The sequence below is a fragment of the Sorex fumeus genome, unplaced genomic scaffold, assembly GCF_029834395.1.
Source record: "Sorex fumeus unplaced genomic scaffold, SorFum_2.1 ptg000098l, whole genome shotgun sequence".
NCBI classification, from domain to species: Eukaryota; Metazoa; Chordata; class Mammalia; order Eulipotyphla; family Soricidae; genus Sorex; species Sorex fumeus.
Genome location: NW_026606155.1, coordinates 45,529,864 through 45,549,789, shown reverse-complemented (window position 1 = coordinate 45,549,789; position 19,926 = coordinate 45,529,864). Strand labels below are relative to the sequence as shown.

General features: G+C 40.1%; 2 protein-coding genes across 4 annotated transcripts in view; both read right to left on the bottom strand.

Annotated features, from left to right (window-relative positions):
* Positions 1–8,938: 8,938 nt before the first annotated feature.
* Positions 8,939–17,167, bottom strand: VCPKMT (valosin containing protein lysine methyltransferase). 2 transcript variants are annotated; one of them, XM_056134298.1, is made up of 6 exons: positions 16,848–17,166; positions 16,643–16,753; positions 16,404–16,476; positions 15,493–15,612; positions 13,764–13,868; positions 8,939–10,005 (listed from the first exon to the last, which is right to left on the bottom strand). In XM_056134298.1, exons 1-6 carry the CDS (start codon positions 17,114–17,116, stop codon positions 9,991–9,993), a joined length of 693 nt encoding a protein of 230 aa, XP_055990273.1. In that variant the 5' UTR covers positions 17,117–17,166; the 3' UTR covers positions 8,939–9,990. The 2 variants fall into 2 exon arrangements, with proteins under 2 accessions (XP_055990273.1, XP_055990274.1); XM_056134299.1 differs by lacking the exon at positions 13,764–13,868 and having other exon boundaries at positions 16,848–17,167.
* Positions 17,168–17,989: 822 nt separating this feature from the next.
* The window catches only part of SOS2 (SOS Ras/Rho guanine nucleotide exchange factor 2), a 109,201-nt gene continuing 107,264 nt past the window's right edge, over positions 17,990–19,926 (bottom strand). For both annotated transcript variants that reach the window (XM_056134293.1, XM_056134294.1), the window contains one exon: positions 17,990–19,714. In XM_056134293.1, the coding sequence (XP_055990268.1) occupies positions 19,205–19,714 (510 nt within the window). In that variant the 3' untranslated portion in view covers positions 17,990–19,204. The remainder of the gene's footprint in view (positions 19,715–19,926) is intronic.

The window sequence follows — 19,926 nt, the reverse complement described above, 5'->3', positions numbered from 1 at the left end:
AGTAGGTTACCAGCGCCAGGCCACCCCAGGTAGGAATAGGTTTCGTGCCTTGGCCTGTTCTTCCTGGCGGCCCGGTGGCCATCATCCTCCAGAGGTCACTGGACAGTCAGGTTTGGCCCACAGTGACGAGACACGTGGTGCCTCACAGAATGGGGCTGGAGCCAGCCCTTTCCTCCCCGTCCCAATGAGACCCCGAGTCGCCACCCATGAACGGCCTCTCTGGCTTCTGATCAAGATGCTTAACAGCCATGATCCCAGAGACTCAGAAACAAATCTCAGAACCCAGTGACTTTTGGCAGAAATGCGTCCGGACCCCGCAATAGGTTACTGTCGCCAGGCCACCCCAGGGAGGAAAGGGTGCTGTCCCTCTGCCTGCCCCCCCTCGGTGGCTCGGTGGCTGCCATCTTCCAGAGGCCATTAGACAGTCAGGTTTGGGCCCACAGTGACGAGACACATGGGACCTCATGGGTTGGGGTAGAGCTGGCCCTTTCCTCCCCACCCCAACAAGATCCCAAGTCACCGCCAATGAACAGCTCTCTAGCTCCTGATCAAGCTGCTTAATGGCCATGATCCCAGAGACTCAAAAATGAATCTCAGAACCCAAAAACTTTTGGCAGGAATGTGTCCAGTTCCTGCAGTAGGCTACCAGCGCAGGGCCACCCCAAGTGGGAATAGGTTTCGTGCCATGGCCTGTATCTCCTGGGGGCCTGGTGGCCACCATCCCCCAGAGGCCACTAGACAGTCAGTTTTGGGCCCGCAGTGATGAGACATGTGGGGACTCATGGGATGGGGGTGGAGCCGGCCCTTTTCTCCCTGTCCCAACGAGACCCAAAGTCACCGCCCATGAATGGACTTTCTGGCTCCTGATCAAGCTGCTTAATGGCCATGATCCCAGAGATTCAGAAATAAATCTCGGAACCCAGTGGCCTTTGGAAGAAATGCATCCGGACCCTGTGATAGGTTACTGTTGCCAGGTCACCCCAGGGGGGAAAGGGTGTTGTGCCTCTGCCTGCTCCCACTAGGAGGCTCGGTGGCCTCCATCCTCCAGAGGCCATTGGACAGTCAGGTTTGGGCTCTCAGTGATGAGACACGTGGGGCCTCACGAGATGGGGGTGGAGCCGGCCCTTTCCTTTCCGTCCCAACAAGACCCCGAGTCACCGCCCACTAACGACCTTTCTGGCTCCTGATTAAGCTGTTTAACGGCCATGATCCCAGAGACTCAGGAACAAATCTTGGAAACCAGCAGGTTTTAGCAGAAATCCCTCCAGATTTAAGTGTTAAAATTTCAGAATTTCAAAATCACGTGGCCACTACTGCAGCCACGTGATATCATATGTTATTCATAACCAGCAATAGAAAAAAATTGTCTACTGTTCCTTTTTCAGCAGATCTGAGTGTTGGGGTAAAATCCCAAATAATAATTGTGGGTCTGGTGTCTAAATATTGAATATAATCAAAGTAGAGACAGAGTAATGTGGAAATCATCTGTCCCACAGGGTGTGGTATGGGGGAACACTGAGGTTTTTGGTGGTGAAGGATGGGCACTGGTGAAGGTATGGGTGTTTCATTGTATGACCAAGACTTAAACCCAAAAGCTTTGCAACTGTTCTCACGGTGATTCAATAATAAAATTATAAAAAATGAAAAAAAAGAGAAAATTATTGTGGAGCTCATGCCCAATTCAATCGGCCAAATCAATGGCTGAATAAATAGCAATACTCCTACATTAAAAAAATAATAATAAAGAAAAGGGACTGGGGCTGGAATGATAGTATAGCGGGTAGGGCATTTGCCTTGCACATAGCCGACCTAGGTTCAATCCCCGGCATCCCATTTGGTCCCCTGAGCACCGCCAGGCGTAATTCCTGAGTGTAAAGCCAGGAGTAACCCCTGTGCATTGTCAGGTGTGACCCAAAAGGAAAAAAAAAGAATTTAAAGAAAAGGAACTTTTTCTGCTGTGCCCAGGGCAGCTATAGGGTATGAGACCTGGGCTGCATGAGTCTGCTTGATGGGCTCTGACCTGCTTTGCTGACATCAGGTTGAGGATGGCTCCACGGAGGATTGTGTCTGAGGATTGCATCCATGCTCTCTGCATTCCCCTGCTCCCACCAGCTCTCCCTCCCTGGTGTCTCCTGTCAGAGACATTGCTAATGCTTCCTTCCTGACATCTGGCTCCATGCATTATAGCCTGCTGTCAGAATAATCCCCAACTGATCTAAGCAAGTGATGTCTCTGTTTAAAATATTTACATACCCTCTCACTGCATACAGAATTCAACTTATATCCCTTGAATTTGGCACACAAAAGTCTCCAGGTCCTTCCCCTGACCCCCTGCCTGTCTCTTAGATGTCCTGTGTTCCAATGATTCTAAAACCACATTGTCTATCTGAACAGGTTGGTGGACTCCAATCCATCCTTCAGAAAGCAATTCAGTGATCTTCTCATGAAATCAGATTACCTCAAAGTTTTCTAGACCCTCCTTTGTACTACCATCATAAACAAAAAATTACCTCTATTGGGTTGAGAAATATAGTACATCAAGTAGGGCACTTGTCATGCAAGTAGCTGACCCAGTTTCAATCTCTGGCACCATATATGGCTCCACAAGTCCTGCCAAGGGTAAGCCATGAGTAAGCCCTGACTGAGTACAGCCATGTGTAGTCTCACACCCACCCCACCACCTGCCACCAAAAAACAAAAAAGAGTAAAGAGAAAAACTTTACCTTTATTATTTCACTTCTTCCAAATTAGCCTTAAAAAAAAAAAACCCATGGTATCTACCTTCCTATGGATGAATGAGGGTCGTAAGACTGCATGTTATTGACCTAGTACTTGACAGAAAACCAATGTTTTATCACAGACATCTAGCATTATGCCTTTTTGTTGACTGAACTGAAAGAGTAAATAAACCTGTTCAATGCTTCTGTCGTGGATTAATGGGTTAGACAACAGTAGAAAGGAAGAGAATTTAAATGTATTGAGGGTCTTTGACCATTTCATTTCTAGATATTTTACATTTAAAACTTCAGCTTCAGTATAAGTAGGGAAATAGCAAAATAGCTATACATTTAATTTTCTAGCACTTTATTGTACTCTGATGAATTTTCAGGGATTTCTTTGCTGAATTCTGTTCCTGTCCTTTCGTCTTCAAAAGTCTGCCGTATTGGGATCTTTATGGTTTCAATGGGGGGAGCGGAGCGGGGAGAGACTACTTCTCTGGGTTTTTTATTTTATTTTGGAATTATATTCTGCTACAAAGTACCATCATGGTAACATTCTATATCTTAATATTTTACAGAATTTTTGGGGAGTAATCACAAGTTACTAAGGGTTTCCCCCTGATTTATCTTTTTCACGTGTGATGCCCAAAACCAAAAAACAATAAAAAAGACTTCTGTTTGTTTCTCCTGGACTACATTATGTGATTGACTTAGGAAGACTTTTTGCTTTTGTCATTTTTAGGAGTTTCCTAGTCAGAATTCTTAGAGTATCTCTTGTTCTCACGCATTATCTGGTTTAACCATCACCTCCATTCTGTCCAATAGACAGATCTCTTTATATTGTAAAACACTAACAATCAAAGGGCTTAATTAATGTACTCAAAGACAAACAACTAATTAGGTAGTAATCAAATGAGCCATTTTTCACTTAAAAAAGGTGACTGGATTTGGAACTAAACAGGACAATCTTCTAGAGCTAATTATTCTGTTCCCATTAGGCTCACTGAGCCCTTACTGCTGTCTCCTTGGAGCTCAAGTTTACAACTATATCAGATATAAGTTTGATGGGTGAAGTATTTGTTTTCTGTTTTTTTTTTCCTCCTAAGCAGTGCTCAGTGGGTTCAAGGACCACTCCTGGCAATTCTTGGCCAACTGGGCTGTTCTTTGAACGCGAGGTCCTGAGGATGTGGTGCTTCTTGGGCCTTGTGGTGGTGGGGACCACAAAGCCACACTGGACAGGCTTAAGGGCCTCCTGCTGTCAAGCTGGCACTCAAGCCAGAGTTGGGTGCATGCAAGGCAGGAACAAAGGTTTAAAATCCTGTGACAAGACTTAAAAAGGTAACTATTTTAAAAAAAATATTCAGGGGCTGGAGAGATAGCACAGTGGGTAGGGCACTTGCCTGGCACATGGCCAACTCAGGCTCAGTCCCTGGCATCCCATATAATCCTCTGAGCACTGCCAGGAGTGATTCCTGAGTACAGAGCCAGGAGTAACCCCTGATGCCGGGTGTGCACTGCTCCCACCCTGCTGCTAAGTATCATTCATAAATGTCACTCATTCATAAATGTCACTGAATGAAATCCAAAGACCTTTCCTGGCTAAATATTTATTATTTGTGAGAGTGTGGAACTTGCTTTTCCTGAATTTAGGTTTCAAGAAATCAGTCCTACTATGAGGTGATTATATTTCTTCTTCTTCTTCTTCTTCTTCTTTTTTTTTTTTGCTTTTTGGGTGATACCCAGCAATGCACAGGGGTTAATCCTGGCCCTGCACTCAGGAATTATCCTGGTGGTGCTCAGGGGACCATATGGGATTCTGGGAATCGAACCCGGGTTGGCTGCGTGAAAGGCAAAGGCCCTACCTGCTGTGCTATCGCTCCAACCCCTATTTCTGAACTTGGTGTTTCTCATCTAAGTTTTAGATAAAACCTATTATTTGTATTTGGAGCATCTCAATAACCATGCGGTAAATACAAGCGCATTTTCTGATTACATTACTTAAAAAACAGACAGCTGAAAGAATAGTCGGGCATGGAATGTTGATACATGGGTCTATTTATACTGTATATTCTTAACTCTGGTGATGATTTGTCAGAGCAATGAGAAGCCACACAGATCTGGAATTTGGAATTTGGGCTGTTACTGCCTGGAACTCAAGAGAATGACATCAGAAAAGTTAACCTCTTAAAAAATCACCGGAGTATTTAAAAGCATTCTCATCAAGAGTTTGACAGACACCCAGTGATACTTCATAATCTGAAGTAAGTATCATTTACTTCAAATACTTCAAGTACTTCCAATACTTCAGCTTAGAAGAACTGTATCTATCTAGTCCAGCTTTCCCCACCTCCTCCAGACTTAATATTGTTTTGCAAGGGAATATATATCATTGTTTTCAATCTTTTCTTAAAAAATAGGAATGACTTCACTATTAAAACAAGTTAGGGTTATGTAGGTATTAAGCTTCTAAAAATTAAGAACAGTATTTAGCACTCACAAAATTACATCAACTGAAAACAAAGGTCTTGAAAGTTCAACATAATGCAATTAAGTATTATCCCTGTTTAAGTATTGTCCCAGATGGAAAAGCAGATACATATAATTTTTTTTAATGTAGGAGTACTGCTATTTATTCAGCCACTGATTAGCTGACTGAATTGTGCACGAACTCCACCATAATTTAAGATTCTAACACTCAATTCTTTTTTGTTTTTTGAGCCACATAGGGGTTGCTCAGGGCTTACTCCTGGCTTTGTTCAGGAATCACTCCAGGCAGCGTTATGGGGGCCCATATAGGAGTGGTGGATTGAACCTTGTCAGCTGCTTTCAAGGCAAGAGCCTTATCTGCTGCAGTATCTTCCTTGCACCTCAGGTACCTTGATAATAACTTTTGGCTTCCAGAAGTGTAAACAGAAAGCTTCTATTGTTTTGGATGTCATCTATCTATGGTATTGTTGTCACAACAGGACCAAGAAAACCATGCTGTATCTGAAAATACATGCCAAATTTATTTATTTTGGTTTTGGGGTCATGCCCGACAGTGCTTATGGCTTGCCCCTGGCTCAGCAATCACTCCTGCTGGTGTTGAGGGGAACATAAGCAGTGCCGGAATCAAACCTGGGTTAGGCAAATGCAAGGCACGTGCACTACCAGCTGTACTATCTCTCCAGCTCCAATTTTATTCTTATAAAGTCTAAGTTTGTTCACCTTTGAAAACGTCAAGTATTTAAAAATATGTTCTATTTGAACCAACTTCCTCTATGAACTGTTTAAAAAGTCAAGCAATGCCATCTACAGGGAACCTTTAGAATAACAGTCATCCTTGTATCAGTGTTCACTGAATACATTCTCTCTAGATGGGAGTTAATTTTGTTATCTGGCATCATTTACAAGCGAAGTTTCAAAGAAAAGGGCTAAGAAAAAATTCAAAAGATGTATAATGAAAGAAACACCATAAACAATAATTCTGGATTATTAATACTTGTTGATCTTGGGTCACACTTGATGGTTCTTGGGGCTATTCCCAGCTTAATGTGGTGTTTGGAGGATAATTCAGTACCAGAAATTAAACCTGGGGCCTCCACAAACAAAAGCATATGCTTCAGTCATTTGAGCTATCTTCCTGACCCTATTAATACATCTTAAAAATAACTAAAAGTAACCTAATTTCACTTTCAAGTTCACCAAACATCATTAATGGACCCTTGCTTATGAACTGTAGCAGGTCAAGACTCAACATCATGCAGCCTTGAAGACCTTTAAAGTCATAGCTGATGTATGGGGAAGATTCAAATAATTGAAGTCTATACCTGTAGCAAATGTTTTGTTTTTGGGCCACACCCAATGTTGCTTAGGGATTGCTCCTGGTAGTGATAAGGGGCCATAGGTAATAAAGGGAAGTGAACCCAGACCAGCTGTATGCAAAGCAAGTGCTTTAAGTCCTATATTATCTCTCTAGATGCCAGTACAGCTCTAACTATCTCCCCCCCAGCTGCTTAGTTCCTCTCTTTACTTTCTTGACCATTAGCTTTTTCTGTTTTATTTGACTTCTTGGGGTCACACCCAAATGATGACCAGGGGTTACTCCTGGCTCTGCATGCATAGACCATATGGATGCCAGGGATTGAACCCAGGTTGGCCGCATGCAAGGCAAATGCTCTACCTGACTGTGCTATACTCCGGCCCCTACTTAACTTCTTAAGTTCAGTCTATTTTAATAACATTTCACAGAAGGTTCCATGTCAAAGATCTCCCCTCCTTAAGCAGTATAGGTCATTCTAACTATAGGAAGGTTTGTCTTTATAATTCTCATTTTCCCCTTGCTATCTTCCTCTTGAAAATTAGATGCTATAAAGGTTTCTTTGTTGCAGTGGTTCTCAATATGGGCTAAATATTAGCAAGAATCCCATGCCTCTGACTTAATTAGACTTAGGCTGTGTCTAAATGTGTTATTTGTTTGCTTTTAATTTTCCAAGTGATTTCATGTGGAGCCTCGATGGAGAAACTGTTTCTCTGTGGAGATTCCCTAGTTGGTTTGGGATTTCATCAGGCGGTGGCCCCTGCCCACCCATTCCTCTGGTGCTGGCAGCCCTTAAGATTTTAGTTGTCTTTCTCTGGCTAATTCTCAGTACTGACCCTTACCTACTCATCCACAGCACCTTCCTTAGAACCTTCCACATGGCTGCAAAAACCCCTTAAGTCCCCAAGTCATGTATAAACTCTCAGGCTGACATTTTCCATCTTCAAATCCTCTCTGTCCACCCCCAGGTTAATATTCCAATTTCACTCCCATGCTTTGGAATAAAACAGACGTGCCAACAGTTGGCTAAACACAAATCCAAGCAGGTGGGAAAAAATGTGGTTTTCCCCTTTCTGGAAGCATCCTGTACCTGAAATCACTTCTTCAGATCGCCTCTCCTGTGATTTCTGGGCACAGAAGCATCTTAATCCCTCCCTCACGTCCAGATACTTAAAAATTCCATTTCCCAACACTGCATGTTGCCAGAGGAGGCCTCTTCAGGCTGGAGTGTTAAGGAGCGTGTATTAACAGGGCACGCTGTCCTAGAGACCAGTGATTTTCTGATTTTATAATGTGACTGTGATTTTATTATGTGACTTGTATCTCTCTTCTGCTCTGGCCTTATTCCATATGGGGGGGTGGGGGGGAAACAGGAGAAACTATGTTAATTTTATTTTGGGACCATACCCAGCAGTGCTCAGGGCTTACTCCTGGCTCTGAGTTCCGGGATCACACCAGGTGGAGCTTGGGGAACCATATGTGCTGACAGGGATCAAACTGGGGTTGGCTGCAAGCAAGGCAAGTGTCTTACTTGCTGTACTATCCCTCTGGCCCCCATTTTAAGTTTCTTAAAGACAGAAATGATAACTGTTCCTAATTTCACAGTCAGTAACTGTGGTTAACTAGAAGCAGATGACAATGAATGTATGTGACTCACCAAGGAGGTGTAAGTCAAGTAAAAGTGGAATAAGGGACAGGGAAGAGGATGATGCACATGAGTGTCAGATAAGACTGTGGCAAACTGACATGAAGGAGCAGGGCAGTCTACAGGGCCAAGCTGGGCTTTCCACGGGCTGATGACTTAGAGGAAATGTGTATGAAAAGTACAGCAAAAGGGGGAAGCTGGGAAATAGAGTTCTGATGAATCTGGGTGAATTACCGTAGCTGTCACTTATTTTTACAAGTTTCAATAATGCCATGAAACAACCTTGCAAGTTCCATGGTTATCAGTCTAGACTTTACTAATAATAGCTGGTGCTATCTGTAACTAAACAAGTATCATATATTTAGGTCATACTAACTGCGCTGATTAAAGGTTTAGTGGAATGTCCAGGGGAATAAAGTACTTTGAAAAAGAAGAGCAAAACACACTTTAAAGGTGTAAACAAAGGAACTGCTCTTCCTGCTCCTTCCTTTGGTGTTGTCTCTACTAGTGATGCTCAGGGAATACTCCCAGTTCAGTGCATAGCGGGTCCTTCCCAGCAACTATCAGGAGACCGTGCAGTGCTGGGGACTGAACCTGGGGCTTCTAAATGCAAAGCATGAGATCCAGTCTTTTGGAGACCCTGAGCCAAGAACTGCTCTTTTGACTTTGAGCCAAATTTCTCTAAAGAAGACTGCTTCTGCTCTTTCTGGACAGTAATCACCTGCTTTAGAAACTCATTTTCTTCCACATTAATTATGACACTGAGTCACAGGATCTCAAAAACAATGTTTATTTTAACACATAGAATTGCTACCTAGCACCAATGTCTGTAAAAACCAGAATTCTGTCTAGTTACTATTACTCTTGACATTTTGTCTGAAATTCTGGAGAGATCAGTCTATGTGAGATGATTTAACAAAGCAGACCACACAGAATCATAATAATTTGGCAAGTATACATAGAACAACATTTGTAGTTATTAAAAAACCTTTCTGTTCAACGTAAACAAGCTAACTTACAGTGTTTTTAGTCAGATTTTCTCAACAGACATACACAAAACAAGCACACTAAGTTATACAAATGCGAGCCTGAAATTGTTTTTCTCACCCCATTTTCAAACAAAACATTTTATAAAAGTACCTTTTCTCCCTTTCAATCCAGATTTCTCACTTTCTTTCCTACTGACTCACTACAATGTAATTTACTTACATAGACATGTATGGCGAAAAAATTAAAACTTTTGCCAATATAGGTCTACAAACAATTTTAGTTTTTTAAAAGTAAAAGTACATGTCAGAATGATCTTAAAAGCAAAAAAGTATTAAGATATACATCTGATGAATCCTATCACATTAATATATTAACTTGACATTTCTTGTTAAATATATCTATCTTAAAGACTAAAATGTACTGGTTTGAATTTAGACATCACTATATACTAATAGATATTTCTCTTTAAAAGTATAATTTATTTGTCTCTTGTTTCCTGGAAATATTACAAGTTGTCATGCTATTTCACTGTTTATTTTTAGCAGATATTATCTAACCTCATCATCTGTTTTTGAGGAGTGACTGATACATGTTTCTTTGAAGCAGAACTTGATGCTGATCTATAAAGAAGTTGTATTTCAGATCCACTGGCAGGCAGGCAGTCATTTGTCATACTGCAGACAGACCATGGTGGTTGTTGTCTATACATGAAACTCTAAGTCATGCTGGAAAAATCTGTGAACACAATCTTCCCATGCTGATGCTATGTGCACATGCTCCAATCACATCTTTAGCTTACCCAGGTTGTTAGAGGCTTGGGTAAGGTGATGAAGATCTCATGATGGAAACTTCTATATAAAAACAAAACACAGGAAACTTAAGAGATGACTACTTACTACTAATTGTTAAGTATATTTACTGGATACATATTGGGATGAGGGTGTTTTGACTATTCCCAGCAGTGTATAAGGGAATAGTCAAAACACCAAGAGGTCATTCCTGGTGCTCAGGAGACCATGCACAAAGCACCGGGGATTGAACATAGGTTGCCTATATGCAAAGCAAGCATCTCAACCCTTCCACTCTCGGGCCCTTTATACTTGGGTAATATGATTTGTAATGGCTAAATGCAATTCAAACTACCAACCACGCATAATGTTTAGAGATGGGTCTTTGCAAATACTGAAAGTACTACAAGCATAGGATAAAAGATACAGGGTCAGGGATCTAGCATAATGGGTTTGAGAGAAAGCTTTGATTAGATCTCCTGATCCCTGGTACTAAAAGGTCGTTTGACTACTCCAATCTGCGCCATCTCCATTCCCAAAAAAACTCCAAAACAAACAGATACACTGTGCTACAACAAAAATATATCCTAATTTAAAGGATATACTATTAATAAAATGAAAAGAGAAACCAAAGAACAGAAGAAAGTCTTGCAAGTCACTTATCTAGTAAAGGTATAGTATCCAGAATATATATATACATATATATACATATATATATATAAAAAACCCCTTACAACTCAACTGTAAAAAGACAAATAATTAGGTTAAAAAAAGACATTTATATAAATATATATAATGTCCAATAGGTAAACAAAAAGATACTCAACATCATTCATTAGGGAGGCCACAAAGAGATAACATAGTAACATCTATAAAGATTGAATGAAGGTATTAGAATATGAAGAAACTGGAGTTTTTAGCTATTGCTGGTAGGAATGTAAAATGGTATAGTAGTTTTGACAGAGTTTGGTAATTTCTCTAAAAGCTACAGTTCTCATTTGACTGAGCAGTTTCACTCAAAGCAGATATCAATGAGGTCTGAAAACACTACACACAAAAATTATTACTGAAATAGTCGGTGCAATATTCATTACAGTCCAAAAGAATCAACCAAAATGTCCATCATGTGATGAACAAAGTATGGCATACCCACACAAAGATACAATTATGAAAAAGAGTGAAGTGCTGATGCATACTCTAAACCTTGAAACACTGCTAAGTGAAAGCTGTTAGAACCAGTCAGGGTGTGATTCTATTTACATGAACAATTCGTATTCAAAGAGAGTGGCTGGTAAAGAGAGCAGGAGTTAAAAAAGGAATAGAAAGTGATTGCTGAGGCTTATGGAATTTCATTTGGGGGTGATAAAAATGTTTAGTATTTAAAAATGGGGGTACAGATGTGACTCAGTATCAAAGCACAGGCATGAAGGCTTGGGTTTGATGTCCAGATCCATATAATAAATAAATAAAAAGTGGTGATAGTTATGAAGTTTTCCAAATACAATACAAACCAATAAACTTAATTAATTAATAACTTAGTTAATACAAACCATTTTAAGTTACACTTAAAAATGGTGAACTGCACAAAATGTCAATTTTATCAGTAAGAAAAAAAAGCCACTTTCCAAAAAAACTTTATATTTAAAGACTTTTTTAAATGTATTTATAGTTTTTATGCCTTCAAACATTTTTCTAGTTTTATTTTTGTTTTTGGGTCACACCCAGTTGCGCTAAGGGCTCACTTCTGGCAGGCATGGGAATCTTACAGGGGATCAAACCCAGGACGCTGGCATGCAAGTGCCTTACCTGCTGTACTATATATATCTCAGGTCCCCAACATTTCTAGTTTTAAAAGTTAGTTGATCTGAATTTCTAATCCCTCCTAATCCCAACACATCTCTTTGTAGTCAAAATACCTAGTCTTGCTACCAAAACATGATCTGCCTTTGGCTAGAATTCACATACAGCCCTAGCACGGAGCATCTTTTCTAATTCCCAAGTGGGGTGCTTGAAACCTTGGACAATACAAATATTCTTATGATAGAACATAATCTATATATTCTTAAATTAAAAGGAACCACAACAAAAACAAAAAATTCTGTGTATCACAAGATTATGTGAATGTGGTCTCTCTCAAAATATTTTATTGTACGTACTATTTTCAGACCATGATTGATCATGGGTAATTAAAACCACAGAAAGCAAAATAAGGGATATGAGAAAACTGCCGTGATAAAAACCAAAATTACGTGGGACCAGAGCTGATCCATGAATAAGGCAGGGTGTGGTCCCAAAATGAGGATGGGGGATGAGGGGGACATAGATGTGGGGTGGGGAACCCAACCAAAAAACATGAATATGGGGCTGATAGCAGAACGGGTAGAGCGTTTGCCTTGCATGTGGCCGACCCGGGTTCGATTCCCAGCATCCCATATGGTCCCCCAAGCACCGCCAGGAGTAATTCCTGTGCACTGCCAGATGTGACCCAAAAGGAAAAAAAAATTAATTATAGAAAAAAAAACACATGGGGTTTAAATTAGAAATCTTAATAAAATGCACCATTCCATGTTTTATATCAGTCACATATACAAAAGATGCTGACACAAAAATGGATGTGACAAAATTCTTCCTTTCTACAGCCTCAACTTTTAGCATTATAAACATACATTTTACACAGGATGTACACATTTTATTGCTTAACCTGTAAAGAAATCCATACAAAAAATAAAATATCATATATAAATCCTATTTGTTTTTCTTTATTACATAGATCTACTTGGTATTTTACTTTATTAAAAATATCTGAATGGGAGCACTGATAGTAAAATTAGAACAATACAGAGATTAGCATGGCCCATAGGATGACACACAAATTCTAAGCATTCCATATTAAAAAACATACTTGAATGACTGGAGAAAATTCACAAAGGTCTGAACAGGCATTTAAAAATCCTGCTGGAGGGGCGTGAGATAGAGGGCATTTGCCTTATATATGGCGGACCCAAGAGGTGACACCCAAATGGTCCCCAGAGCATTGCCAAGAGCATTCCTGAGCACTGAGCCAGGACTAAGTCCTAAGCACAGCTCCAAAACAAACAAACAAACAAAAAAAATCCTGTTGGAGATAATAAAAACTTGTAAATAACTTGTCTGAAATAATGTTCAAGTTATATAATTTACAACTAAAAGGGGTCTTTACAGCACTTTATGAAACCATAGGTGAGACAGAAGTGAGTGATCTAAGAGTGAGTATTAATTTAATATTTTAAATTTTGGGGTCACATCTGATGATGCTCAGGGATTACTCCTGGCTCTGCACTTAGGAATCACTCCTGGCGGTGCTTGGGGGACAACATGGGATGCCAGAGACCAAACCTGGATTGGCAGCGTGCAAGGCAAGTACTCTACCACTATACTCTGGCTCTGTCCCAGTGAGTTAATTAAAGGTAAAAGGCCCTCCCGTTGATCGTCGATTTGCTCGAGCGGGCCCAGTAACGTCTCCATTGGAGACTTTGTTGTTACTGTGTCTGGCATATCGAATACTCTCGGTAGCTTGCCGGGCTCTCCGAGAGGGGTGGAGGAATCGAACTCGGGTCGGCCATGTTGGCCGCTTGTAAGGCGAACGCCCTACCCGCTGTGCTATCGCTCCAGCTCCAGTGAGTTAATTAACAAAAAAAAAAAAAAAAGAAAGAAAAAAGAAAAAAGAAAAAAGTGAGTTAATGCTGTTTCCATACATTAACATACATAAGCTCAGACCATGTCTAAGAAAATCTCCTCAGAGGAGAGTATTATATTTACTATAGGGTCAGGAATGTATTTACCGATTTTTTCTTTCTGATGTGTAATATATGAATGTCTTCACTTCGATATTCTTCATCATGTTTTTCCAAAGGAATTTTTTCAAAGTCAAAGTCTAGTTGAAGGAGCTATAGATTTAAAAAAGATAAACTTCACACTCAAGAGATGAAGTAGAGGATGGCGATGCAGCTCAGTGGTAGAGCACTTGCCTTGCATGGTGCCACAAGTCAAACAATAATACTAAGAACTGTCCTTCTTGTTGGGACAGAAGAGTTACTGGTGGCCTCTGGAGCAGAACTTACTGGAATGGGGACATGTTTGAGCTTTCTGAATCAAAAAATGTTTTGATCTTTATACCAGGGGAGTGTAACAAATTATGCAATGAGCACTTTATATATGCATTTTACATATATTTTAATTCAACAAATTATTCTTTTGGTGGGGGGGGGGAGATTGAGGGAAGGCCACACCTAGTGGTGCTTAGGGCTTACTCCTCGCTCTATACTCAGGGATTACTCCAGAGGACTATGCGGTGCTATAATCCACATATCAAACTCGGGTAGGCTGTGTGCAAGGCAAATGACCAATCCACTGCAATCCACTGTACTAGCGCTCTAGATCTGTTAACTGTTGTTAATATACACTTTAAATTATTAAATTGGATTTTTTAAGTATTGAATAGGGTTTTTTTGTTTGTTGGTTTTGGTTTTTGAGCCACATCCAGTGGTGCTCAGGGGTTACTCCTGGCTCTACACTCAGAGGTGCTCGGGAGACCAAATAGGATGCTGAGGATCAAACTCTGCTTGACCACGTGCAAGGCAAACATACTGTACTACTGCTCTCACCCCTATATTATAGTTTTAAAGTTCATTAAATACTCATACTCAAGAAAAACATGAAAATAAACCATTTTTTGCAAATATATGAGGTAATCATATATTTGCTTTCTCATTAAATCTCAGTGATTAAAACTGCAGAATTGTATAGATATACATGAGTCTGTTAAAATGTGATGGATTTTTGCCCATAAAAAAATTTTGGTGTAGTCCCATTTGTTTATGTTTGCTTCCACTTTCATGGTCAGTGCTGTTTCATCCTTAAAGATATTTTTAGCTTCAATGTCGTAGAGAGTTCTGCCTTCATTTCCCTCTATGTACCTTATGGATTCATGTGATATTAAGGTCTTTAATCCACTTTGATCTGACTTTTGTGCCTGGCATTAGACACAGGTTAGAGTTCATTTTTTTGCAGGTAGCTATTCAGTTTTCCCAGCACTTCTTGTTGAAGAGGCTTTCCTTGTTCCATTTCACATTTCTTGCTCCTTTGGTCAAAGATTAAGTGATCATATATTTGGGGGTATGTGACAGAATATTTAACTCTATTCTGCCCAAAAGAAGAGAGAGATTATGGGGAATCATGTCTGCCATGGAGGCAGAGGGAGGGAGGAAAAGGGGGGGTATACCAGGGTGGTGGGGAATGTGGTGGTGGGGAATGTGCACTGGTGGAGGGATAAGTGTTTGATCATTGTGTGATTGTAATTCAAACATAAAAGCTTATAACTATCTCACGGTGATTTAGTAAAATAAAAAAAAAAATTTTGGGTGACCCAAATTTACTTAGTAGAATACAGGGTCCTTTCCCTAGGTCCAAGAATGTATTCCATTCAAAAATTTCTAAAATATATTTGGACAGTCACACACAGTATCACTTAAGGGTTATCACCACTAAGAAAGATCCAATAGAATACCTTACCTCAAAATATTTTTTCTCAATTTCTGGATTTTTCCCCATTGTTCGCTGTTCATAACAACATATAATGCAAGTATCAATTCCGCTGAGATCTTTTAGGGTTTTCAACAATGGTTCCAAAGACTGTCCAAAAAGGAATATACTTTTTGTTTATAACTTTACATAGTTTCTATTTTTACTATAAAATATACTTGGGGAATTGGAAGTGGTAATTATATGCTCCAATAAAGTTTCTGTAGTTTCAACTTTGTAAGGATTATTAGCTTTCTCTTAATGAACCCACCATTGTACTGATTTATTTCCAAAGAAACAAACTTTTTCAAGTGACTTCATTTTCTTTTTCCCAGAAGAAAAATGAATTAACCTAAATCTAAAAAGTTTATTTAACTTGGATTTAAACAGTTAACACTTTGTCTACAGAATCAAATATGCTAACTAACCATATTCTGACTTGATACTCATAATTTTAAAAATGGGTGATGCCCAGAATGCTATAGAAATAAAGGTCAAAGAAATTCTATGAGTCTAATTAATTTTGCCACACCACACAACAATGAATTCTTTACAATTCAACTTAATTCTCAATGTCACGGTGAACCATTAACTAGAAAACTAAAAAAAAAAACAACCTACTTAGCTTTTCATAACAAATTCAATATTAAATTTTACTGAAGCATCTAACAAAATGCAAAATGCAGGTAACATTAAGAAAAATCTTAATCCGTTTCAAAGGCCTGTATGTTACGTACAAGTGCAATATATATACTAGCTGGTGACATTTATCTTTTCTTTACTGTCTCAACTCTAGGCTAAATATCCTGCATTCACAATTAGTAAAACATAAAAAAAATGTGCTTTAAGATCTTTGAAATATGAAATATCTTTTAAGGAAGAGAATTCATTTACTTGCTTACCTCCTCATAGTATATGCAGTCAGCCATTAATATGTAGTTTGGTGGAGAAGGAAAGTCTTCTATTTCTTCCCCCCTTAAAAATGTCAACCAGATATTTTAACTGTGGCTTCAATAATTTAAAACGTCTGTTTTAGAAACTAGACCCGGAAAGTCCCATTAGTATTAATCATGCCTTAAGAGAAGTGCAATTTAAAGCAAACTACAAATATTTGAAAACAAAGCTGAAGGGCCATACAAACCATTTCAGTACCTTGGCTTGAACAGAACCAGTAACAAGATGCTTGTTCATATTTATGTTCACCTTCAGCAAGTCTTGCAATTCCTCAAGATCGGTGACTACCACATCTGCCCTATAAAATAAGGTGAGTGAGGTCTCGGCCGGCGGGAGGCAAGCCCTAACCGTCACTGGCCCAGCAACGCGCTGGCCCTCCTGCCCGCTCTTACCCGAGGGTAGCGGCCATGAGCCCCACCGCACCCGTGCCAGCGCCCAGCTCCAGCACCGACCGCCGGCTCAGCGTGTGGTCCCGACCCTGGCCGGAAAACGCCGGCGTCTCCAGGTATTTACAAAGGACGATGGCAGCATCCCACACCACGCAGCCCACGCCGCCGGAGCCATACTGTTGCAGCCGTAACACGGTGCCATCTCGCTTCTCCAAAACTCGCACAAAACTCCCCAGTGGGTCGTCCACCGAGGACTCCGGAGGAGCCGCCATCGCTGCGCTGCCGCCGGGTAAGTGGATGCGGGGCGCCCCCGAGACGTCACGTCACGCGCAGGGCTCCGAAGCCCCACCTAGTGGCCGAGTCAGCACAGCACCAAGGCGCATGCGCGACCCCTCCCCGCCCGAAACGGGAGCCGGCCTTTCTTTGTCGTCTCCTTTAAGAAACTGGCGCGTTTACCTAGCCGAGGGTGTGGGGTAACGGAAATGATGGGGCGGGTCTAGAAGTAACCAGGCTTAAGTGGAGAGTCTTGGGCCCCTTAGTGGTGGTGGGGTGTGTATCAAAACAACAAAACTGTAAGTTACAAAATGAATAAACGGGCTGTCTGAAATCACTTTTCCAGACAAGGACAGTATTTTTCACCTGGCTGGAGACTGACTCACACAGGGGTGGTTGGCCCTTCCAGGGTAAACTGCAAGGATTCCAGCAAGGATGGATGGTTACAGTTGCAAATCAACAGTTCTCCAGCCCATTTCTCATCGGAATGCACTAAAATGGTTACTGGAATCTTTCATCGATTTTATCAGCGAAGACAAGTTATCCCTTTAAAACGTCATTGCTTAAATTCATCGGGATTACATAATTTAAATTGCGTGATTTTTGTTTGTTTTGCTCTGAAGCCAAACCCAGTAATTCTCTGGTGTTACTCTTGGCTCTGCACTCAGGAATTACTCCTGGTGGTGTTCGGGGAACCACATGGGATGCAGAAGATTCAACCTGGGTTGGCAGTGTTCAAGACAACTGTAATACTCACTGTAATATTTCTCCAGCTCCAAAATTGTACAACATATTAAGAATTCTAATACCCCTACAAAATTTAACAATCTTCCTCCCCACTGTTCCATACAATAAAAACACGTATGTTAAACATCCTTTAAAAATTAAGACTGGGGTGATTTATTAATCTTGTTAAGAACTCTGATACAAAGCACAGTAAAAGGCCACAGACCAGTAAATAAACAATGTGGCTTTTGGCTACTTAACAACTGCTGCTACCACATAGTCAAGAAAACACGTTTTTCATCACTTTGGAGTACAAATGGCAAATAAAAGTTTTACTCACTTTTCTGATTAAAAAGTTTAATAAAGCTTTAAGTATTTGCTGGTTTAAATATTACCAAGCTATAAAAAGATTCTGAAATTTTAGTTAACATGAGATTTAGAGAGAAAAAAACTAGATTTTGAAGGCAAGGTAGTTGATCCTCTGCCATACGAGACTTTTCTTCAGAATTTATGAATTAGTGAAGTAGCAGTCTGTATTATAGGCCTCGAGTCACTTAAATTTATATAGGTTATTAGCATAATCTTTAAATATACAATATAAACAAAACTGTACATACATGGCATATTAACTTTGTTTTCCAAAACAATAGGCAATTCGTTAGCTAAAGAAACCATAGTCTGCCAAAAAAAATAAACCCAAAAAAGGCACATCTGAATGAGACACATATCCTAATTTCTTCTATGACAGGGCTCGAAAGTCACTGTTTATATTTTGACAAAATAACAGTGCATTTTGATATTTTCATTGTATTTTTGATTTCAGCAGCAAATTCTGGTATTTAAGACATGGCATTAAAAAGTTTTAAGAACAGTGGGTGTAATTCACAATTCTCCTAAATTATAAAAACTAGAAGTAAAACTTAAAAGATGGTCAAAGAAGTTTTAAAAATCAGTTAATACCATACACTCCCTATGTTTGTGTAAATTCATTGCCTTAAAAAGGCATCTGTAACTCAAATTTGAAAAAATACACAAATGCGCTATCCCCTTTCAGTGCAATCAACATCATTTTAAACCATATTTTACCAAAGTCTACAGTGCAAATATAAATTCTTTATACTGGCCTTTTTGGCAGCACTGAGGATCCAAGACAAGGCAATGCTACTGATCACCTGAGGATGATGAAAGACTTTCGTGTTTTTACTTTTTAAAATTTTTTTAAAAGCTTATAAGATCAGTAGCATTTTTATAAGAGCATTATTTGTAAAAAGTACTAAAATACTATGCCTTTTTTGAATAAATTAAAAAAAAACAACCTTTACAAATACCATTCCAGTGTCAATGACTAAGTATGGCTAAGGTCATTGAGGAGTTTCTGCATTTTCTAATAAAGGCAGTCTGTACAAGGGGGGGTGCGAAAGCTCCCGTTTATAAGTCTTTGGTGGCAGTTTTGGTAGATGAGGGCTTGAATTCTGCCTTGGTGGAACAGGGGGAGCTTGAGGATGAGCAAGATTATTATGACTAGAACTCAGCACATAGCATCGACGTGGTACCCTCGGAGAGGGTGTGCTAGGAGGAGTGTTCGGTGAATTGGGACATGTACTAGTGTCTCTGAACCAGTCTGGATCTCTGTGCAGATGTCCCACTGGAGGTGGCTGAAGATTAAATGGACAGTTTATAAAGTGTTCTGGAGGTCGAAGGGGAACTGGAGGAGGAGTATCAGGAAGAGGATCTCTTGGTGGTGGTGGAGGTGGACTATGCAGAGGCCCATCAAATGCACCTGTTGGAGCAGGAACTCTGGGTTTCACCTTCGGAGGAGGAGGCTGTCTTGGTGGAATAGCAGGGGGATCATCATCAGGTTTTATGTTTCCCTTAAAAAACAAAACAAAACATACATCTATTCTTTTGAATAAGGAAACATGTCAAATCAGATCCAGAGGATCAAAACAAGTTAATTAGATTATATTTATTTTTTACTGTTTTTTGAGGGCCAAGCCCTGCAGTGCTCAAAGTCTACTTGTGACTATGCTCAGGGACCAAGTACTCATGGCAGTACTTGGGGATCATATGTGGTGCCAGGGTT